This window comes from Sitophilus oryzae, unplaced genomic scaffold (assembly GCF_002938485.1).
Source record: "Sitophilus oryzae breed Bouriz unplaced genomic scaffold, Soryzae_2.0 scaffold_165_pilon_pilon, whole genome shotgun sequence".
In the NCBI taxonomy this organism is placed as follows: Eukaryota; Metazoa; Arthropoda; class Insecta; order Coleoptera; family Curculionidae; genus Sitophilus; species Sitophilus oryzae.
Window position 1 is genome coordinate 1,313,521 of NW_022146347.1, and position 25,023 is coordinate 1,338,543.

Genomic DNA, 25,023 nt, shown 5'->3' on the forward strand with positions numbered 1-25,023 from the left:
TGAGTTTTTAATGCTATTAAGCTATTTTGTACCACTTCGCACTAAAAGAAGTTCTAAAAAGAACAATGTTCGACTGCAAGGTCTGCTAGTAAAAAACGTTTAAGCTTAAAATCTCACAACACAATTCATTTAAAATAAAAACTCGTAATAGAAAACTAAAGTGTCAAAACGAATGACAATGTCAGGAAATAAGTAAATAAATGTAGCAACTTGACATTTCTTACAGCAGAGCTACCAGCTGAATCAGCGGGAAATTTAAATTCCAGTTAGTCAGCCTGGTGCCAAATATATCCATGGTTGGTAACAATGAATTTAAAAATTGCGCTCTCGAGTGCGTAACTGAAACTTTAATTTGTATCAAATATATTTGATATTCCTGATAGTATCTCAAATTGTCATTCTGTATTATTTTAGCTACTCTGGAACGCATGGGCGATCTGAAAAGTAAAGGTTTCGCTGGCTTCTTTCAACGATTCAAAAACACATACTTCCCAGCTATATCAGAGACAGATACCAGTATGCAATCAAATTATGAAGGATATCTAGTTCCACAGTAAGTTCTTGGTATATTTATATATATATATAAATTGTTGAAGGTTTAAGAAATTCTTTCAATTTACTAAAAGTAACTTGCTTTTAGTAAATTAAAATTTTTGTGGAAAGAAAAATATTGAAATTTTAAACATGGATTTGCTCTAACTTATTCGATCAATTTTGAATAGCTTATTATTGCCTTTGACTAAAAATATTAAGGAAGGAGTATATAAAAAATTTTAGATCGAACTTCACGGGGTCCTAGAATGGCCGACTTAAATTTCGGTTAAACAGTGCCGTTCTAATTTTATTCAAAACGTGTAAAAATATGACTCAGTAATTTGTTGTTTTATTTTACGTTGTCAATAAATGTTGGTAGTTATTAAATTTGTCATAAAAATATATAATTCTAATAAAAATAGATTGTTATAATAATTTATTAACACAAACATCCGATACGCTGCTGAAGCAGGTAAGTCAAATTGACGTATATTTATATTCTTTGACATCTAATCTTTGACAAGTAAATCATAGATAAAGGAAATAAATTTAGATTGGAATGCCCGTCAAAATTTTGGGTCGCGAAATTGTTTTGGGTCACGACCGTTGTACGCGATCTAGCGCTGCTATAGCGGTTGCTAAGAACAACCGCAAACAAAAACATAAATAATTTTCTCTTATCCATATCTCTTGTCAAAATCAGAATCTTCAAAAATTTTTAAATCTTTCAAAATCTAAACCGCTCTTATTGAAAAAATTCCGAAAAATGTTTAAAGCCTCAACGACGGCATTTTCAAAGTAATTATTGCTATTTTGTGAGTTTAATTTAAGTTTTATTTACCCAAAAGCTTCATTCAGAACCTTGCAATTAGTGGAATAAATTAGTGGTTTCAATTACACTTTATACTTTTTAGTTTACGATCATTCACAATGTTTAAAAAACACAATTAAAATTAGTAGAATATCCTAGCAACAGCTTGCGTTAGTCAGTTGTGTCCATATAGAAACCTTAATATTTAGCTTAAAAAACAATCAACTTTTGATTTCTAACCACAGTTTCACTTGACGGAAAATAATCAAAGGCCAAAATTACATTTCTCGCAAAATTTGAAGTAATTAGTGGAAAAGTTAAAGTTTGGTATCTTTTTCTACTAATTGAAGATGCACTAATTTTGACGTTCTGAATACTTACATTGAAATTAAAGGAACAAACTTCTATTCTAATTGAAACCACTAATTTATTCCACTAATTGCGAGGTTCTGAATGAAGCTAAACCCGTGATAATTGTGAAAAAGTGGCATTAATAACTTAAAAAGCTGTGTGAACTATGAACTGCAAAAACCATCGTGGATAGTGGCATAACGTTTGTTTCCAATGTTTCATAGTTATTTCATAAATGTCCTTATATAAAATAAGGTTTCTTATACAGGTTGTTAACTGAACAGTTACTTATAGGGGAACAGAATGGCAACACTGCCTATTGAGAATGCATGCACTTATAGGGTTTTCTGCCGACTCGTCCCGTCGCGTCGCGTCGTCTATCGACGAGTGGGCCGAGGTTGCCACATTTCAACCATAAAGTTCTTGCCGCGAGTAATAAACAAATTAACAACCTATATACAACACACTGTATTTTATTTAAAAAATTAAAAGAAAACAATAATACATTTTAATAAATAATATTTGGCGACATAATTCGGGAAAAAGCCGAACCGCTCCGAAATTATCAAAAGTTTTGGAGAGCGAGCGTTGTAAGAATAGCTCCAAATAGTATTTACATTGTCCTTATGGGCACTTTCCAATCTAAACTTATTTCTTCTATCTATGTAATCAACGTTCAAACTCAATAAATTCACTGAATTCTCTATGCCATCCGTTACCCGTTACACAATTATTATTCTCGTATACCCTCCAAAACTCATCAGAATTATTTTCCCACTACCAGAAAAATTTTCTGTTTATTCCTCAGAGTTTCAAATACTCGTTTAAATAATATTTCTGCTAATGAACTATAAAATTATTTAAACTAAAATAGTTTTGTCCATGCGTCCAACGACTCAGGGTCAAGATTTCGACAGACAACATCAAAAGAATGACAGAAAATAAAATTTGCCTGTGAATTAAAATGACAGACACAACTGTCACTACCACCATTAGAGATCCCCGCCTCCCCTTGGACAGATTACACACATATAATATTGTTATAAGTTAAAAATACCTTTTTTTGTATGTTAAAGAAATGAAGAAATATTATCAACGTATTTAAGTGTAGGACCTGGAAGAGGAGAAGAAACTGATAATGATTCTGTTAGACATAAGAAACGAAAATGTTGCGGGTAAGACGTAATTTTTGTTACTAAAAATATATACTGTATGATCGAAAAAAAAACAGTCTCAACTTGGGGTTGGTAGAGCTCGATAAAAGAAACATATTTTAATATAAATAAATTAATAAAAATAACCGACTTTGCTTTGAAATTTAAAAAAAATATTTTTTTTTGAGAACCACTGGACATTTTTCTAGGTTTTCGCACTTCTAAATTTAGTTTACTACTTACGAAGCGATATTATCAAGATATTATGATTATAACGAAAAATTCAAAAAAAATCGCGAAAAAACCTTCTTTTTTTTTAAGACATATTTCTGGGGTAGAAATATACCACCCCTAAAATTCATCATCATCATTTTCAGCTTATTCAACTATTTCCAATTATGGTGTAGCCTCCCTCACATATTTAGATCCTCTAATATCATAGTCCCATCTCAGGTTTGGTCTTCTTCTAGGTCTTTTATTTCCTCGTGGGTACCATGTTGTAATTTTTGTGGTCTATCTGTTGTTCGTCCTTCTTGCCAGGTGTCCTGCCCATTCCCACTTGAGAGAATTGATTCTGTGAATCACATCTATTATCTGGGTCTTTTTTTGTATATACTCTAATTTTTACGGTCTTTTTTGGTTATTCCCAGTATAATTTCGTTCCATTGAGTGTTGTGCGACCTGCAGTTTCCTTATAATGTAAATGTAAGTGTCCAGGTTTCGCATGCCTAGATCATACAGGTAGTACACATTGTTCGAATATTTTTTTCTTTAAATAAAGTGGCATTCATTTCATTTGTAATCGCAAAACATTTTCTGATGCACGTCATCAATCATATCGACATTTACATTAAAGTCTATAAACCTGAAATTTTGGCAAAAATGTTTAAATTTGTTGTATAATTTAAGATACCGAGCAGCTCCTCATTTTACTTTATAAAGCAAATGATTGTAACAGATATTTTATTTAGATTAAAGCTGCAAACATTAGTTGAAACCGAATTTTATTATCGCTATGTTGGCCAAATTGCGCAGTGTTCAGCAATATTGTCCTTTATTATTTGACAATTATCCTAATGTCAGTCATTATTTTGTATAATATCGTGTTGTTGTTGAATCTTTGTGAGCAATTCTCGTTTTTTTGCCTATTTTGTAGTCTTTTTTTAAAAATTGCACTTTTAAGCACAAACAGTTCTTTTAAGAACTAAATTTTCGAGTTGTTGACAAACTATTTTCAACGAGAACCTGACATTAAAGGCTGGCGCTCACTAGAGAGGAGCGCGCCGGAGCGCAAGGCAGCGCGGCGAAAAGGAATTTTTATAATATATATAGTAAATTCAACCCCAAGGTGCACCTAATATAAACAGGGGCATGAGGCAAGCACGTGAACAGGAACGCTGTAGTAATATAACCAGGACCGCACTAAGGTCGGATATTTCAAATCATAAAATTATTATGTATATTTTTATGATTTTTTTTACTATTGCTTATGTTTTATGATGGAAATTTATATTATTTAATTGGGTAATTATTGGGAAAACTGGAAATCGTCCGATTTTCACCAAAATTGGTATATACTCTATTTTGATGTCGTAGATTGTTTGTTGTCGAATCTGAATGAACCAACCAGCGATCTCTTACCCTTTTTCAGAAAAACGGAAAATAATTTCAACATTGAATTCTTCTTTATTTAGCTCTATAAAGTAATAATTTCATTATATTTTCATTATATCATAGTTTATCTAAAAGCCACACTTGATTGAGGATAGAAAAATGTCCAAAATTTTATTGAAAAACACTTTTCTTAACAAAATAACAAAGAAAAAAATTGAGACCAGATGGAAGTTTGACATTTCATATATTCTTCTTTCTCTCTCGTATGTAATGAGAGAGACAAATATATTGTAGACCTAATCTAGAAATTTGAAAATTTACAACGTTGCCATATCTTGTATTTTTTCGGGTGATTAGAGATTTTAAATAAATTACCTATTATGAGATCTGACACTAGTTAAATATACCTATATCCACAAAGTTACGCGAAAGAGTTTTGATTGCATTGCTTTCAACTTCTATGCGGAGCATATAATATATCTATGATGCATAGAATTGGTTAAAAAAGTAACAGAAAATAGCAAAAACCTCATTGTTTATGGAATACCTAACAAAATATGTGCTAGAAAACCTTAAAAATATGAGAAATTAAGAAAAATTCTATGTAGAGACTATTTTCCGTTTTTCTGAAAAACGGTAAGAGACCGCCAGGAAAAAAGTTCAAATTCGTAATCTACGACTTCAAAATAGGGTATATACCAATTTTGGTGAAAATCGGACGATTTACAGTTTTCCCAATAATTACCTTTAATTGTTATCAAACTACATAAAATTTGTGAAATAAAGTGAGGGGAAGGGGGCGAGGATATTAAAATATTACATTATTCTTTGGCACGACCGATTTTAACAAATTTGGTGTTTTTTAAAAGGGCTTAATTTGTCCTTTAAAATAATTATCTTTTTATTTGGTACTACTGATTTTTTTTATTGCCATTATTGACAGCAATATCTGAATATCGGTATAAATAGGTATCTGTTTCTATAATACTATTTAGCAACGGCTTAACTACGTTGAAACACCGGTTCCCATTAGAACACCGAAGTTAAGCGACGTAAGGCGATACCGGTGGATGGACGGGTAACCGGTTCGAAACTCTGTATCGTGTTGTTGTTCAAGGGAAAAGTGTAAAATCTATTGATATACACTGCTCATTCACGCCGGTTCGATGCCGGATGAGATCGGATATCTCGTGAGTAAGAGTTGATTTAGACACTTCCTAAGTCGGTAGGCCATTGACCATGATATGACCGAGGACCGCGGTTCGGATTCCGCGTAAACAAAGTAGGCCCCGTCCAGATTAGCCCTGGCAGCAAAAAGGAGACGTTAACTGAAAGCTCTACTTTACTTTATAATACTATTTGCAAAAAAATGCAATGATGTAAACGTTTTACATAATTTAATACATTTTTGTTTACTAAAAAAGCACTTAGATCTAACTTACTTTCGTAGCCTGCTGTATTATCCGTTTTAAAGTCTAACGACATATTTTTTTGAAAAGAAAAATATTTTATCAAATTTTTATTTTATCAAAGAGTATTCCTTAACGCGCTATGCAAGCCGACCCTGTAATAAATCTCAACCGCCTACCTCAACGGCTCTATGGCTGGCCGGCCAATCAGGGTAGATTTCGCCGCTGACCTGACACGTGCTGATCACGCACTGTGCATTTGTTTATACTGGTGCATTTTGAATTTGAATACGGTTTAGTTTTAAATCGTTTTGCTGTCGACCGCTTCGTTTCCGCCAAGTGAGCGCGCTCCCATTTAAAACTATGTATTCCTTTTCGCCGCGCTTCCTTCTAGTGAGCGTCAGCCTTAAGCGCGGCAAAAAGGAATTTTTATAATACATAGTTTTAAATGGGAGCGCGCTCACTTGGCGGAAAAGCAGCGGTCGGCAGCGAGACGATTTAAAACTATGTATTATAAAAATTCCTTTTCGCCGCGCTACCGTGCGCTCCGGCGCGCTTCCGTCTAATGAGCGTCAGCCTTTAAAGGTCCTTATTACCCTTGACTGCAGTCAGAGAAGTAAGTTTGATTGATAAGCACATTACACCACTTTGAAAGTTAGTTTATATTAAATTCTGTGATTATTAGTTTGTGTATTAATAGCACCTTCTTACTTGTTATTACCACTTATGGCGTTGTAAGATGTACAGGGTGGTCGAAATTGGTCTGTTTTAACAGAGAAAACCTATTTCCTGACTAGATAGAGCAAAACCGACATAGATGTCATGGGCTCGATTTCTGAGAAACATTTAATGGCGTAAACCGCCTGTTGATATTTTCAATGCCAACTGAGATACGGGGTGTTTTTGAATTTTTGACCATTTTGAAAATTAGATACCCATAACTTTTTTATTTTGCGGAATAATAAAATTCTGTAAAAACGGTACTAAGGCACTTTGTTAGGCACAATCCAGTGGCGTAATCAGTTTTTTTCTATGCTTGCTCTTTTTGTCAGAAATAATAAAAAATATAATTTTTTAAATGGAAATCATAGTTGGCTATGAACTTAAAAAAATGCTGGCGTTTTACCCTTTCCAATGATCTAAAGTTATGGACATCTATTTCTAAGAATGAGAGAAATATTAGGTTTTTGATCTTTATATCGAAGCGGGCTTTGATTTTGTGTTGACCTATTTGCCTAATTATTTTTTATCACAATTTAATATTCTATATTATTATTTATCTGCATAATTAAAGACTTTTGAAAAGGTAAATTAACATTATATATTAGTATTAGTAATTACAATTGAAATCGATACAATAAACAAAGCATAAAACTAAAAAAAAGTATTTTTTGAGTGACGAATATAGTTTTCTAAAAAAATAATCATCAAAGATGTTCAAACTGAGCACCCCCTTGTTGAATACACAATAAACATCTTTTGCGCACAGAGTTACAACAATTTATTAGGCGAACTGTTGTAATAAGTCCAAAACCTTGCCTAGTAGCCTTCTGTAATTCTTCTCTCGTCCCAATGGTTCTTCCCTTATATATAATGCCTTTTAATTTCCCCCATAAAAAAAGTCGAAAGGAGTTACATCACAGGACCCAAGCAGGCGAAGATTTGGGATCCCTTGTTCCAATCCAATTCTCGCTAAATTCCCCATTTAATAGATGCAGTTGTAACCCTGGCCAAAGAAATTTTCCAATGTAAAAAATTCAAAAAATTTCGTATCTCGGTTGGCAGTAAATATGAACGACGGTTTAGGCTTATTAACGTTTCTCAGAAATTGTAAATGGTAATACTAATATAGAATGTTGATTTACCTTTTCAAAAGTCTTTAATTATGCAGATAAATAATGATATAGAATATTAAATTGTGATAAAAAGTAATTAGGCAACTATATGTCAACACAAAATCAAGGCCCGCTTCGATACAAAGATAAAAAACGTAATATTTCTCTCATTCTTAGAAATAAATACACATAACTTTATATCGTTGGAAAGGGTTAAACATAAAATAATTAACTAGAAAGAAGTGTCAACTCTGTGTTAAATCGTGGAAACACGATACGCCACCGAAAGCCTTCGTTGTCGTCTGGAGAACTAACTTTCCAATTGACATTGAATAAAACCAAAAAATAATTTATTCACATATATTTATTTGAAATATGGAACAACGTGACTAAATAAATATAAAAATATAGAGGATTGTATTGTTTCAATACCAATTAGTTAATTATATGCACTTTTAACGTAAATTAGTTAAGGTATAAGCATGACTTAATAATTTGTAAATACTGTAATTCTTCTCTCGTCCCAATGGTTCTTCCCTTATATATAATGCCTTTTAATTTCCCCCATAAAAAAAGTCGAAAGGAGTTACATCACAGGACCCAGCAGGCAGAAAAACAATTTTTTTATACTAAAATTAACAATGTAAAAATATCAATAGGTATAAAATATAAATATACTGTTTAAAAAAAGCGTCCATTATTCCCAAAGAACCTGGCTTATAAATCAAAAAGATGCAAAAAGAGACTTTTAGTCGGATAACATAATCAGATTATCAGTAAGATTTATTGCATTATTGACAATAAATCGCACATATTGGAGATAACTAATGTTGGCTATAGTTAAAAAATGATCTTACCTTGCTGTAATTGTTTCCATTTTCAAAAAAATCGCCGATCAAAGAGATTATAACACCATTTTCTTGCATCTAAAAATGTAAAAACAGTGTTTATTTACTACCTATTTTTTCATATACATGGGACATACCTACTACTGCAGAAACGTCATTTTCTCCAGGATTCTTCATGTAATATATATTTTATATATTTATAAATTTCAGCCGAAATATTAAATTGAACTTCCAAAACAGAAACTAAACGGAATGAATTAAAATGGCGTCCAATATTTTCGAATTTGTTCTAGAACAAATCTGAAGTTGTCTCTGAAACTGAAATCTGTCAATTCTAAACTGTGAAGTTAGATAATAGTTAGACAAAAACAATGCTGTCCTTGTCTAGGCGGCCATACTTGTCGTGAGGAGAATGACAGGAATGACACTAATGACTGTTTCCAATTTTCCTATTTCACTGTCACCCCCCTGGGGTTAAACGCCAGCATTTTTTTAAGTTCATAGCCAACTATGATTTCCATTTAAAAAATTATATTTTTTATTATTTCTGACAAAAAAAGCAAGTATAGAAAAAAACTGACTACGCCACTGGATTGTGCTTAAAAAAGTGCCTTAAGAACGTTTTTACAGAATTTTATTATTCCGGGTAAATACAAAAGTTATAGGCAATTTTCCAAATGGTAAAAAATTCAAAAAGACTCCGTATCTCGGTTGGCCATGAAAATATGGAGAGGCGGTTTAGGCAATTAAACGTTTCTCAGAAATCGAGCCCATGACATCTATGTCGGTTTTGCTCTATCTAGTCAGGAAATAGGTTTTCTCTGTTAAAAGAGACCAATTCCGACCACCCTGTACATCAATAAATAAATAACCCATAATAACAGACGACACTAAAACCATAGATAAAAGAAAATAATCTTCTATTAAGATAGATATGAAACTTAGTAAAATTTTGGGTCAAAGCGCCCCTCCGTGTTCTTAGTAGAGACTACGTTTAACCCAGCGCCTTCGCCTTTTCTGCTGTAAATATTTTTTATGTTTATATTTGATTTCAGAGGATTTAGTTTTAAAGTTACACTGATATATTAGTATATCAGAGTAACTTTAATAAAACATAAGAATATATATATTTTACAGTTTATTAAATATAAATTTTGACTACAAGGTAGAAAGTAAATCACAATATTTGATAAAACTTATAAGTATACTATTTTTACAGTTAATAAATAATAAAACTATTTCTGACTATGATATTTAAAATTTAGATAGATAAAATATTAAAAAACATACCAGTATTTGCAGACGCAGGCCCAAATTAAATAAAAACCAAAATTTTTCCTGCGAAAATCAGGCTTCTTTCACAGAAAAGGTATTTTTTGATTTATCAACAATCATTGTCAAGTTGACAATATACAGGGTGTTTTTTAATTAGTCTAAAAAATTGTGGTGTGATTCCTCATGTGTTCTTAAAACAATTTTTATATAACCATTGGGTCTAAAGTACTTCCTTTCTGATCTACAGTTGCCGAGAAAAAAATAAATATACTTATTAAGAGCCCGCCTTAAGCCGTTTTCTAACGTTTTTTTATTTTTTAGATTAATTAGGAAACACCCTGTATATGCATATCACAGGCAACCAAATAAACTATTAACCTCTCAAAATTATTTTTCCTATCACTAACGACATACCGTGTTTTTAGTGAGTACTAAATTATTTTATCAAAATTTCACCATATAAGTTTCCAGGCAATGACTAAAACTCACCAAAACCTCGGAAGCATTCGGATCCTACACGGAGAGTTCGGTTGTGTTCGGCGAAAAGCGCTTTGCGGGAATTTTGAACATAATGAATAATAATAAATTGCTAACAGTAGTTGACTGTTTTGGTTGTTCATTTTGTTTTTTTATAGTTTTTAGACTATTTTTAGAAATACGGCTATATTTAAAAACTGATCTGCATTCATATATTTTTAAAACATACAAATATCATTAAAGTTACGAAATGTAATTTGTTATTATTTGCTCATTTTAAAGAAGGAAGGTGGTTAATGTATCTGGCTGATATTTGGTAATATGCCTATATTGCCTACATCAAGTGATTTTAGTCAAAGTTGCATTGATTATTGGTGTAGGTAAATTAAAAATTGTTTCATTTGCAGATTGCATGATCACTATCTAATTTGATGTATAAGTGAGAACCATAGCTTTACTTGGAGAGAGCTCATTATTCTCGAATTCTACTCTAGTTATTATCATTATGTCCTATATATGAATGAAGACCGGTTAGAAAAATTTGTAATACAGTACAGGGCAGAGAAATATTATGTTCCGAATCAAGTTGGAAGTCTTTTAAAATATCAGTTCTTGAATTAAATCACATTTTCATGGGGGAAATAAACGTTTTATTTGAAAATTTGTTGGCTTAATTACTGTAATATATTAGAAATAAAAAAAACAAATTTATAGAGTTCTAATTTTATTAGAATGTTGCAGTTTCGATTATGGCCTATAAGAAGAAACTGCAAGAAACTCATGGGTGTTCTATGTCAGAAAATATAATAATTACAACAATAAAATACAATAATTTTAACAATAAACAATACCACATTGTACAGGTAGTATGTAGTACAAAATAAATATAAAACCCTTAACCAACAGTCAATACATATTTACTTAACTAAGACCAAAAACAAAATAAATAAAGCCTTAAACCAATAACCTCTTTCACTTTGTTCGGAATAATTCTTGCTTATCCATTTTCCTTTTATGGCTCATTATATGGTCTTTTTATTGAACCACTGGCCTTCTCTGTTTATTTAGAACAATTGCTGATGTATCCTAAAAATAAAAAGAGACTATTTGGCATAGTGCTTTTTTTTTCATTTATATTTTACCTACCTGGCTGATTTACTATGATTACAATAATAATTGTAAGTTTTTTTTTCACATAGACATTATATTTTCTTGACTTGGCGAATGCATAATAATTTATCTTACCTAATCTTCTGTTTTTCGTACAACAGTTTATAACTTTCCTTTGTAGGCTTTGTAGCAAAGTCATAGGCAAAGTTATGCGTTTGCATTACCAATTTTACTTAATGGTGTTTACGTTCAAATGTTGTTGCAATATACTGCAACTTCCAGAAACTATACAGACTACCATATTTAGACTAAACAGAGGGCAAATAATACGTTTCTTCTTATTATAGTGTTTTTCACAAGATTAAGTGAAACAACACAAATTAAAAATAATCCAGTCTGTAATATTAATTATCAAAGTTCTACGAATCGCTGGATCCCCAAAACACATTCACAAATTGTAAATCTTCTTTAAAGTGCTTTTAGTATTTTTTGTATTATTTAAAAATACAGGAATGCTGATGAATTTTTAACTTTGTTTTTAAATAGGGCCATATTTACTCTGATATTTATAAAAGTGCCGTTGTTTACAAAGTCCATTCTAAAATTCACGAGTTTGACTTAAACCGCGGTTGCGCGTTTCAGCTTCCGAGTATTTTGTCCTTAGAGAAGGAAAGAGAGACTCTTTCCTTGTCTAGGGTATTGTGAGTTTTAGTGTCGTCTCATAATAACGCTTAGAATAATCTTCATAATGGACTAGTTTTTGCCAATATGTAATAAGTAAAATAAGCTATAAAACAAATAAATCAATTAATTACTAAAATATTAGTTATTAACTTAAAAATAAAACGTAAAACTCTTTAAAAAATTATATAATAAATATATTGTTTGTCAATTTTAAATTAAGATTCATCTCATAAATCCATCACAATCTGGCAGCGCTGTCGCCATCGCTGATTGAGGTTCTTCAATAAATATTTCATGCTAACTTAATTCTTTTGTTGATTTCTGGCAGTAGAGATCGCGAGCTGTGTTTATTAGTTGTTCCAAATATATATTTTCTTCTATTATTTCCAGAGTAGTGTTATACTAGAATGCCTTTTTTGTCTACTAATTCGTTGTACATTACTTTAGTTTTTGCTAAACTAATTTTGAGACCTACTTTATTGCAGTTTGTATTTAGTTCTTTAATTTGTGCTTTGGCTTCTTGGTATATATTGGCGAATGTTTCTATTATAGGCCTATCAATACCTTGTTTCGCCAGGGCTTATTACCCTTAAAATTATTTGCATATATTTTACTCTGTATAATGACAGCGTCCAGCGTCCATTTGCAAGCCAATTCCGACGACTTTTTTCGATCTTTATTGTAATTAGATAATCAACCAATTATTGCAGACAAGAATATAGAAAAAAATTGTTTTTCGTTGAAAAATTCAAAAACATTTATTATTGAGTAGTAGTATATAATAGTAGATAGGTATTCAAAATTAAATACTTTTTATTTTTATAGTAAGCCTTGCTCTACTTGTTGTAACTGGAATAAATGGAAAAAATTGAACTGTAATTTATATTGCTGCCACGATCAATATGATTCAAAAGAATCTTACCTCACTATAAACAGGCCGATGTACAGAGAAGATATTTTTTATCAGGGCTCTCTCTATCCGTTGTCCCAGTATTCGAGAAGAGGAAGTCAAATATCTGGAGCCACACAAAGGGTAATTCATTTCGTTTTTTTTTCTGTAGTTCTTCTCGTGTAACACGGCATGCCATCATGGCGGCTTTCGCATCACTTGCTACGAAATGAAGCTAATATGCTACACACAGATTTGTCCTATCCCTATTGGTTTCTGAAATACAGGGCGAAATTGAAAATAATGTTTTTCTTGACCTTCTTTGTATCTTGGTTATCTTATAACCGATCTTATAACTTATCGAAAAGGTAAAAACTGAGTCCCGTAGAGTAGTTTACGTAGAAACCAGTGGCGTAACTAGTTTTTTTGCTGGGAGCTGTCATTTTTGAAATATGACTCAAAGTTATGTTTTTGAATGGGACACCCTGTATATTATTTCTTAAATCAATTTTCCTTTGTCAGCAGCGTCTTATTCGACTGTTTTGACTACTTATTTTAAACTGGCCGTCTATGTTAAAAAGTTACAATGCAATAAATATGACCCAAACTTATATTTTTTAAATGGGATGCATTTAAAAAAGTTTGGATCATTTTTTTTTCGTTTCGAGCATCAATCAGTCCGGTCAATTTAGCTATAAAAATAAATTTTCAATGAAAATTGCTGAATTTTGGTAGAGACCTTGGTTTTACCATTATAAAGAAGAAGAAATAAGTCCATATAGATCCCACGTCTGCTAAGTAAGTTATTCAAGGTCAAATGCCAAAATAAAAAAAAAATTATTTTGAAGGTCGGATCTTTTACAATATGTTTAAATAAGAAAAATTCGACAAGGTTGCTCTATTCCATTCAAAAATTTTAAATAACCCATCATTTACAACTATTTACTTTTAGTGCATAGCAATTTTCAGCAATCGCGAACTTTTTTACTTATAAAGATTTTCACGTACTGTCTGCGAAGAAAATATAGCAGAAATATTAAGAACTGCAATCAATTATTACCAATAGATTTCAAGATATTGATTTTTGAATTCAGAGTTCTAATAGCGCAATTACTGTCGAACACTAACTCAATTCCACTTATTTTTACCAAAAATGTAAGTGTTTCTAACATGCACTTAAACATTTTTAAGCTATAGGGAAAATTAAACGACTCGTTAATAAATAAACAAGTAAAATATCACGAGACGTAATTAAATCATGAAGCTGAACGCATGATGTGCACCTTTTACTAGAACTTTAAGTACTCACAGAGGTACTGATTAGGACTAGTTGCAGCCTGACAGGTCACAGTTGTACCTGTTTTCAAAACTGTCAAAGAAAATTTAAGGTTAGGGTTATAATAGTGACCAATAGTGACAAAAACAAAAACACACACCCAGGCACTATGTCACCTGTCAGGCTGTAGCCGCAAAACTGATTGGGTCGACCCATGGTATAAAGAATACAAGGTATGATCGATAGCGGCTCCAATTTCGTTCAGTTCGCGCATACCACCTGTGACGTCACTAGGAAAATAATGAATAAATAAAAAACAAAGAAAGTTGACAGGAGATCTGCATTTTTGGGGTTATGGTTAAGCATTGTTTATTTTTAAGACTTTTTAGTTCCTTTAATTTAATAATTACTAAAACCAGCAGTTCCAAAAATATATTTAAAAATAATAATTATCTATTTACATGGATTTGGACGATAATAGGTAAAAATACTAAATTTATTTCTATATTCGGTATAAAATTGTTTATTAGGTTTTTAGTTTGCGATGTTTATGGTAAATAATTTTCATTTTTATTGCCTCTGAATTCACATGAGGACAGAGATGAGGATATCTATGGAAAAGTAACCACAAGAGGAATTGTTACATCATTTAAAAAATGTTGGGAAGTTTATTGTTTCCCATCGAAAAGTAGAAAATGCCAATACAGATGAACGTATTGTAATTGTGATAGAAGTAATTCCAAGGGTGAAGTTTATTATAATTAGTGGAAGTAATACCAAGGGTGAAGTTTATTATAATTAGTGACCTGTGCTTCTTTTTATATGTAGATGTTTCTGGTTTTGAGAATAAATCAGTTGAACGACACCCAAAATTTAAAGGAAGTATTTGCATACCCAGAATATGCCCATCAAGGGTTATATAGCTCAAATTTCCTTTAATGGTAGGCAATTATTCAATGCAAATTAACTTTTTAAGTGACTGAAATATTAAATAGTTTACAATATGGTATATCACTAAAAATATATTACTTTTAGGTACAATTAGGGCCCGATACATTTCAAAAAGTAGAATATTATTTTATATTAAATGAGGTATTGTACTAACAATCAATTTATATTAATAACGGAGATTAAAAAATAACAGAATAAATAGTTCTTTTTTTTATACTACAAAAATAAACTATAGAATACAACACAACAGTATTTAAAAAAATAAATAAAAAGTGATGTTCCGGCCGAGATTCGAACTCCGGTCTCTCGCTTCCTAGCCCGACTCCTTATGCACTGCTCCACAGTAACTTGCTTAGCGATAATTCAATGACGGTATATAAAAAAAAAAAACAGGTTTATAATAATATCTTGACGATTTGAACTGGCGCGCGGAGCGTGCTGACCAATAGCGCCTGTTATCACCTGTGACGTAGCGACCAACCTGCGCAATATCATACCTTGTATTCTTTGTACCATGGGGTCGACCCATGGTCGACCGGTCAACTGCGACAAATCTGCTATATCCCTTTCCACGTCTCTTAGCAATGTGTACAGTTTCTCGGTTTATTTCATACGTTTGGCAACGTGTTTACTGTTCTCTCTTTGTTCAGTACATTATAAACGCATTGTACTCTTCTTACATACGGAAATCTCGACCCAAGACTAACCTTTGCCAGTCCTTATTATTAATGTCCGATTATGTATATCTCTGACGGATGCATGCTTTGAATAAGAAGACTAAGGAAGGAGCATATCAAAAATCTTAGGTCCACCGCGATGGGCCTCAAATATAGCCGACTTAAATTCCGGTTTATCAGTGCCTTCTAATTTTATTTAAAAAATGTAAAACTATGATGTATGGTAGGCGTGGGGTAGACTCAATAATATGTTGTTTTATTTGACGTTGTGAATAAATGTTGGCAGTTATTAAAATTGTTACGAAAATATATAATTCTAATAAAAATAGATAAGTTATAATAATTATTTATTAACACAAACATCCGATACGCTACTGAAGCAGGTAAATCTGGCAAATCAAATTGACGGATCTAAATTCTTTGACATCTAATCTTTGACAAGTAGTAAATAAAAGCAAAAATGCAAGAAAAAATATATAATTAGTTAATTTAAGTGAATTTCATAAATGATCGGTTTACTACACGTATGTATATTATATAGTCACTTACTAGCGAAAAGTTGTTCCATTATTTCACTCGATTTTTGCCGAGATCTACCGCACGCTACACAACCAACTATCTTAGAGTCTTTTTCGATAAATCGCGATAGTGTCACTGTTAATTTAAGTTCTGCCACAATTTCCATCTAGAATTACTACCTTTATACAACTATCAGTAGTAGAATAAATAATAAATAACATAAAATAAGCTCCGTAAAGACTGACAAATCCATAAAATTTCAAATCAAATTCAAATGTGTCAAATGAATCGTCAAACAGAACTGTCAAGGATCCCCACCCTAGAGTGCTTTTTCCGCCCACCATGCATGAATACATGGATAGCTTTATGCTCCTTCCTTAGTCTTCTTATTCAAAGACCCAAACTTATAGGTATTTTTTAAATAGAATACCTGTTTATTTACAGGGTATCTTGTTTAAAAAAGTTTCAAGAATGACAGCTCAATTACTAGTTCGGCCAATTTAGCTATAAAAATAGTGATTAAATTACCAAAATTCCAGCAAAGCTGAATTTTGGTAGAGGCCTTGGTTTTACCATTATAAAGAAGAAATACACACAAAGCCAAAATTATTGCATATAACGATATTTTTATTTTATTTTGGACCTAATATGATTCTTTTTATATTTTTGGGCATATTGGCTTACTACACGACTAACTAATATAAAATTAAAAATCTAAATGCAACTATTATAATCAAAAAGTAACGAATTGAAAAACCTTTTCACTAGTGAAATAAAAAAAGTGGGTTTCCATTTGAAAAAAATGATTTATGACAATTTTTTAATCGCTCAATTCCATGACAGCTACGGCCAATATTATATTATCATATAATATTGGCCGACAATTTAATTTTTGAAATAGATAGCCACATGTCTTCTCTTTATACCACAGTGACTGTGGTAAGGCAGTTCTTTTTCTCCACAAATTTTTAATATTTTTTTCTCAAAAACGGTTAATGTTAGGTATAGAGTGTTTGATATCAAAATTCATAAAATTTTACAGAGAATTTAAGTAAGTAATAAAAAATGGGGATACCCATTAAAATAAGAAAGTTGCTTTCAACTTCCGGTGTTTCCGGAAGTGCCGCCATATTGAAAATATTTTTAATCGATAGATCTCGTTGTGAAACAGTGATGCGCAGAAAATCTCCGATCTAAATATTGTAGTCCTCTAGAAATTTCTAATGCACGCTCAGTCTGGGACACCCTGTATATCTGTGACGTATGCATGCATTTTTTATAGATCATAACTCGATCGACATTTTGAATCGCATCTCAGAAGTGGTAATTCTTGGGAAAAAAGTGTAAGGACTGTTACAGATAATTTTATAATCTACAATTTTGGTTTGAGCTATTTTTTGAAAAAACTTACCGTTTACCAGAAAAATCCAAAAAACCAAAAATTTAGACGTTTGACGTTGAATAACTTTTTTAGCAGACGTGGGGTCGATGGCGACTTTTTTCTTCCTTTTTTTCTTCCTCATTATGGATTTCTTCCATATTAAGAGAAGAAGGGGGTAGAAAAATGCAACATCTTCATTTTTGTCCTGTATTTCAGGAACTAAGAGGGCTAGGACAAATATATGTATTTTTTTAGTTTCATAAAAAGTAGTAAAGTGAGGTGAAAACTCCATCTTGGTAACTCTACTTATAAACGAAAAACAATACAAAACACACGAAAATGGGACATTCTGTACAGGTACTACCAGTAGATATAAACTGGTTCTATGTCGATCCTCGACTATCTACTGCGCATCATTCTACATTATTTGTCGAATTGTATATCAATTTGTCCTGCAAATGTGGAACTGGATCATTTAAGTGAACCGTCCGAATAACCGGATTTTCATCTATTTTTATAGGTTTTGCCACAAAACTTGCCTTCATTGGCCTATACGCTTTCAGTTTCAAGATTGGCGACTCGCAGTGACATGGCACAACAGAATCGGTGCCTGTGGTGTCCCGATGCCGTCCTCAGGACTTTGGCTACACTACTAAACTACGAAATGTTGAAGTCGCCAGCGTTCTTGATACTGATGGTGAGCGGCTCCTTAACTCTTATGGGTATATATGGATGTTTGATATACGCCCAAGGAAGAGGGGTGGAAATAGGAATTGAACAGGGAACGGCCGCCATGTTGTTGTCCGTGATAGGCATTGCTAATACGGTTGGCAGGATAGCGTGTGGAGTTGTAAGTATTGTAATCGCAAAAAAAGTAATCGCATTTTCCGATGCATGTCATCAATCATATCGACATTGACACTAAAGTCTATAAACCTGACTAAATGAAATTTTGGCAAAAATGTTTAAATTTGTTGTGTAATTTAAGATACCGAGCAATTAAAAGCAAAAAAATTAAGATCTTCATTTGACTTTATAGGGCAAATGATTGTAACAGATATTTTATTTAGATTAAAGCTGCAAAAATTAGTTTAAACCGAATTTTATTATCGCTATGTTGGCACATTGCGCCGTTTTCAGCAAGGTTGTCGTTTATTATTTCACAATTATCCTAATGTCAGTCATTATTTTGTATAATATCGTGTTGAATCTTTGTGAGTAATTCTCGTTTTTTTTTGCTCATAGTCTTTTTTTAAAAATTCCACCTTTAAGCACAAACAGTTCTTTTAAGAACTAAATTTTCGAGTTTTTGTATTGCATTTCTTGAAATTGTGTGTTGAAAACATGCCAAAGCATTTAAACAATCGAAGCAAAGGACTTGTAACCACCCTGATAAACTATTTTGAACGAGAACGTGACAATAAAGGTCATTTATTGCCCTTGACTACAGTCAGAGAAGTAAGTTTGATTGATAAACACATTACACCACTCTGATTATTAGTTTGTGTATTAATAGCACCCTCTTACTTGTACTTACTTGTACTTATTACCACTTATGGCGTTGTAAGATGTACATCAATAAATAAAAAAATTACCCATAATAACGCTTAGAATAATCTTCATAATGGACTAGTTTTTGCCAATATGTAATAAGTAAAATAAGCTATAAAACAAATAAATAAATATAAATAAATCAATTAATTACTAAAATATTAGTTATTAAATTAAAAATAAGACCTAAAAATCTTTAAAAAATGATATAATAAATATATTGTTTGTCACTTTTAAATTAAGATTCATCTTATAAATCCATCACAACTTGGCAGCGCTGTCGCCTTCGCTTGTCACTCAAAGTTGATCACGTGCATCGGAAATTGTTTTGCGACTACCATAGATTGTAGTGGCATCTTGTATGTTTACAAATTAACTTAGATTAAATACAGTAAAAAATACCATATATCGTCACAACAACCTATTGCATATACTATTCCAATATACATTGGAAGTTTTGAAAGCAACCAACCAAACCAAACCAAACCAAACAGCTTGTTTTCGATTACCATCGGTATAAATTTGTCACTCGGTGTTAATAGGGTAATAAATTTGTTACCAGGTGTGATAGCTTTTTTTACCAGCTGTGATAGATTTGTATACCAAGCTAGAGCAATGTACAGCAAGGCAAAACGTGTGCCAAAAAGCGCTAGTCCATCTACGAGCCGTGATATAACGCATGATTTACCAAGACCGAAACTTCCGGAAATAAAATTGTCTGTTTTTTCTGGTGACTTAAAATCGTTTACGTCTTTTTTAGAAGTATTCAATGCAATAATATATAATAATTTTGATATATCACTTAATAAAATTTACCTAAAAACTTAATAAAAAATAAAATATTTTATTTCACTTCCTATAAGAAAAGTAATAAATGTCATAAATAAATCTATTTTAAAAAGTATTGTTTACGGAATACATTAGTGTACTTTGCACAGGTTTTGCCTTGCTGTACATTGCTCTAGCTTGGTATACAAATCTAGACCAACGTACAGCAAGGCAAAACATGTGCGAAGTACAGAGACTGGCATGCATCTGAAGAACCTCATGGACCATCAACAGATCTGGAGAACCTCATGGATCCTCACAATAACCTATTATACATTGGAAGTTTTGTATGTGAAATATCACAGCTTTGGCAACAAAAAAACAGCTTGTTTTCGATTAATCACCGCGACCCTACAGATCTATTGTGTGTTCCCCTTTCTTAAGTTATAACGAGTTATAACTCATCATACAGTCTAAGGGCTTTGACAAAAGCGAGTATCTGAGACGGCTTCACAGAGGCTAGTTCTCCATCTCTGATCTCAGTCGTACCAAAGCTTATGACATCAATGGTTGTCGTCTCAGCGCATTCAGTACTGAGGTGTTCTGGTGTTTCCCTATTGTCCCCACAGAATCTGCATTCGGCGTTATTTTTTAGCTTCAATCTAGTGAGGTGTTTGTTAAGGAGACAGTGTCCTGGTAAAAACGTGATAATCCGAAGATTGTTCTTACTTAAATCAAGGAAAATCGATTTTTCTCGGTCGTAAGTTTTTGGGAGAAAATTCTTTCGAGAAATTTCTTCGAGTGTGTTAGATCTTTGGAGGATTCCCATTCCAGCTTACAGATGGAGTCTTCCAGGTTCTTGAGTTCCGCTTTATGTTGGTTTCCGCTTGGGAAGCAGAACGGTTCTGGTCCAGTTAGTGGGAGTGTTTGCTCCTTTTCTAGATGGAGCGTTTGCTTTTTCATTGCCTTCTATCCCTTGGTATGCTGGCACCCAGAGTAGGAGGACTTTATTTTGCCTAATTTGTTCAGCTTTTCTAGAGCTCTTCTTTGGCCAACTTTGAATTGCTGGTTACAGAGTTGATCGCTTTTAGTTCTGCTTGATGATCGGATAAGATGGTTGTTTTGGTGTTTGCAATAGTTCCTATCTAAGATAAGTTGTACGCATCTTTCGATAACGTAGATTTCTGCCTGAAGGCTGCTGAGGTAGGTGCCTATTGGTTCGCAGTATTTAGTTTTCGGCCTAAATACTCCTATCCCTATCCCTGCTTTGGTTTTGGAAGCATCATTATACCACGTTCTGGTATGGTCTTTTTCCTGCTAAGCAAACTTTTTTCTTACAATACTTTTTTATTGCTCAATGCTACAGTGAGGTGTTCCTCATTGTAGATTCAATGTTTCAAGTTGTACATTCTTCGTATGTCATCCACTGGGATTTGGAGGAGGGGAATTTTCCTTTTGAGGGTGTTCAAAGCCCCTGAGCTGACAGTACTGTTTCCGTCAATGGCCATTCTAATCATTGCCGTATTGGGATATCTACCGACGACAATGTGCACTGGTGTTAGGTGTAAAATAACCTCCATTGCTGCTGTTGATAGTCCATGAGGTTTTCCAGATGCATACCAGTCGCATTGCCTGCAAATTTTATTAAGTGATATATCAAAAATATCTATGGTAATTTTAAAAGCCTGATGTTGAAATGACGTCGCTTTTTTCAATCAGATCTTATGTGGAAGTATATATAAATAATTATTGTTTTTAGGTTTCTTGTTTTCCAGTTTTAGATATAAACCTTATAACGTGGACGACGCTTATTGTCGGTGGAGGGGGTACAATAGTATCTATATACTTCACGACTAGTTTAGGCCAAATATTATACTGTTCAGTATTTGGTGTAACAATAGGTAGGTAACAAAAAATAAAATTAAAACAAAATTAATTAAATAACAAAAGAGCTACAGAGTTAACCAAAAATAACAAGTAACTAACGTACTAATAACTTTATAAACTTAATGAATCTAAAATAGTAATAAGTAATAATATCCTGTTTATTTTTATTTTTCAGCTGCTTTTATTTTACCCTATACAAAGGCATTCCGAACTTTTATAAACTTAATATTTTTTATAATGCCTAATTAAAAGAGCTACATGCAGAGTTTCTGTTCTTTTTTAGCTTCCTTTGTTGTGTTCAGAACGATTATGTTTGTGGAATTTTTTGGACTGGAAAATCTCACCAATTGCTTCGGTTTGCACATGATATTCCAAGGAATAGCCGCCTTTGCCGCTCTTCCCGTTATCAATGCGATCTACAGCTCGTTTAATACTTTCAATGCGGCGTTTGTTTTTTCTGGAATTAGCATTTTATTAAGCGGATTAATTCTGATTCCATTACGACGTATAATAAAGTGGGAACATAAAGACGAGGTTCCTTCGTAGTAAATGTTTTGGTAGTTAAAAATATCTACCGTTTGCTTCATTATTTAAAGACGAATCTCAAAACATGTTTGTGACTGGTTGCACATTATTAGAACCAATGACTAAAGAATATAAGGACATGTAACGCCCCTATACGGACTGCAGCAGAATTTGTGACCTTTTTTTTTGTTTTGGTGGCAAACAATGAGTCATCATTTGGTCACCAGCGATAATTTTAGCGATTTTTAATAGTTTGTGTGTTGTAAACTTTGTATAAACTTTATTACAATGGTGATTAGTTGTTCAGCTTTCAAGTGTAAGCAGCAGCGATAAGAAAGAGCCAGGAGTTACGTTTCATAGGTAAATAAACAGTCCACTCCAACTTTTTAGCGTTTTCTTATTGAATTCGATAATTATTCTTCAATTTCAATTAACATCTATATGTACTTGATATGTGCTATACGTCGATACTAGTTTTGTACCTTTTGTTAACATTTTAATACGTTTTTTTCGTAATTAATTAGGATGATACACCATAGGCGTAGTCAAAACAATGATCAAAAAATATAAATATTGCTTCAAACAGCTAGGTTAAGAAAAATATGTGCCACGGCACTGTTTGGTGTCATCGTCACAATTTGCTCTCGGGTGTTATTTGTCCTTGGATTCTTTAGTCATTGATTAGAACATATAGGTGAAAACATATGGTTGCCTGAAAAACAGGGGCTAGTCAGATATCAAAATATCAGTATGGAAACCTTCTAACAATTTGATTATTTCTGACTGCTTACATCGCAAACAAAAATAATTATCTTAAATACTAAAAAGCCGAACATTTCATAATCGATGGTACATGTATATTAGGGTGCACCAAAAAAAATAAATATTTTTTTTTCTTTTTAGTTATCGTGAAAATATATCGTTCAAGATAATGAAAAAAAAAGCTGGTAAAGTTTGAGTTTTTAATATTAATATTAAGAGACTAAAAGTAGCAAAATAAGCGTTTGGCATTTAACGTTTTATATCAAACTAAGGTGCTCGGTGGCGTAGAGGCACAGGCTCTCGTCTACCAATCTCAAGTAACCAACTATTTTTATTAAAATTAAGTTTGGGTACCTAGGTCGACTCAGCCTTAAATGAGTACTTGGGATTCATAATCCTGAGGTAATAATAGGCAGTTGAAGCGTAGTGCTAGCCACATTACCTTGTATCACAGAACACAAACATTTAGATTGGCAACTCTCGTCATTTATCAAGAACGCGTTTTACAGCGCTCGGTGAGTTGAAAACGTACTAAATCTTCATTTTTCCCGCCAGGTGCTGGGAATTTAAAATTGAGTTGCATTATTGCTTTTTTACCAAACGTGAAAGAATTAATACTGTGTTTTTTTAGATTTCTGTAAAATATAACTTTTATTTTACAGAAAACTAAAAAAAAACAGTATTAATTCTTTCACGTTTACAAAAAAAACAATATGTATATAATATTTCTAATATTAAGACTGATACGGAACAATAATACAAAAACCAATATGAAACACAAAAATTTTATTAAAAATCATCAAATAATACTATAATATTATCCATTCAACATTTGAATAAAAAATAATTCGTTATATAGATTAGTACCTTACGTTATAGACATACACATTATACAGACATTTTACATTATAATATAAACAATATTTATCAACAAAAGCAATAAAAACATTAAACTTTATAAAGGGATAACTTGTTTAATTTTATTTAAGGCTTTTATGTTTTACTTTATTTTTTAAAATACTTCAAATGCAAGTTTTTTTAGAGGATTTCCTGGACTGGCATAACCCTAAAAGAATATAATAGTACATATACGAATTTTTAAACGGGTCAAAAACAACATAAGTACACTTACCACTTTATCCATTGGCATACCATGCAAAATCGACGATCTACTAGAGGATTTACAGCCCAACACACAGCAATATAACACCATTTTTAAAAAGTCAACACAATAACACTTCGTAACAATTACAAAAATTTAGATCGAACCACGAACAAGGACGACGGGAATAGACTGAAGAATTTTAAAATTCAGCCGGTGGCCCCTCTTTTGAGCAGGTACCAATCATAAAACAGAAAAATTCTTATTGGCTGTCGCTTTCTCCCGCCAGGCGACACTAGCGCACGGTGTCTTGAAGTCGTACTAATTTCGTGGTTTGACGTTTCGCGGAGAGTGCGCAGGGCCTGCCTTGTATACCGAACGGCTCTAGTATGGCAAGCTGTACCTTGCTACCTAAGCTTGCTACTCCCAAGGCGTTAAACGCTATATACGGGAGCTATTATTATTATTATTATATCAAACTGACTATGTATTTTTACACAAATGAAGAAGGAAGTTACATTATACTATATTCGTATTGTAGCACATTTTTAGACAACTTCTTTATTTTTATGATTTTGATGGTCAAACATCAACAAAATATTCTTTATGTTTAAACTATGGAGGACTTTAAAA

The 25,023-nt window shown here is 32.3% G+C and overlaps 1 protein-coding gene across 2 annotated transcripts; it reads left to right on the forward strand.

Moving 5' to 3' along the window:
• The first annotated feature begins 425 nt into the window (after positions 1 to 425).
• LOC115880861 (monocarboxylate transporter 3-like) lies at positions 426 to 22,669 on the forward strand. Of its 2 annotated transcripts, XM_030898178.1 has the most exons (6): positions 426 to 553; positions 2,773 to 2,871; positions 12,928 to 13,135; positions 18,316 to 18,645; positions 21,874 to 22,015; positions 22,285 to 22,669. In XM_030898178.1, exons 1-6 carry the CDS (start codon positions 429 to 431, stop codon positions 22,545 to 22,547), a joined length of 1,167 nt encoding a protein of 388 aa, XP_030754038.1. In that variant the 5' UTR covers positions 426 to 428; the 3' UTR covers positions 22,548 to 22,669. The 2 variants fall into 2 exon arrangements, with proteins under 2 accessions (XP_030754038.1, XP_030754039.1); XM_030898179.1 differs by lacking the exon at positions 2,773 to 2,871.
• Positions 22,670 to 25,023: the final 2,354 nt, after the last annotated feature.

What these genes read in the sequence shown, in the direction of transcription:
- LOC115880861 (XM_030898178.1), top strand. Translation starts at nt 429, where the DNA reads ATGGGCGATCTGAAAAGTAAAGGTTTCGCTGGCTTCTTTCAACGATTC. An exon ending in AAGAAACGAAAATGTTGCGG is followed by an intron (nt 2,872 to 12,927) that starts GTAAGACGTAAT and finishes TTATTTTTATAG; the next exon opens with TAAGCCTTGCTCTACTTGTT. An exon ending in GCAGGATAGCGTGTGGAGTT is followed by an intron (nt 18,646 to 21,873) that starts GTAAGTATTGTA and finishes TATTGTTTTTAG; the next exon opens with GTTTCTTGTTTTCCAGTTTT.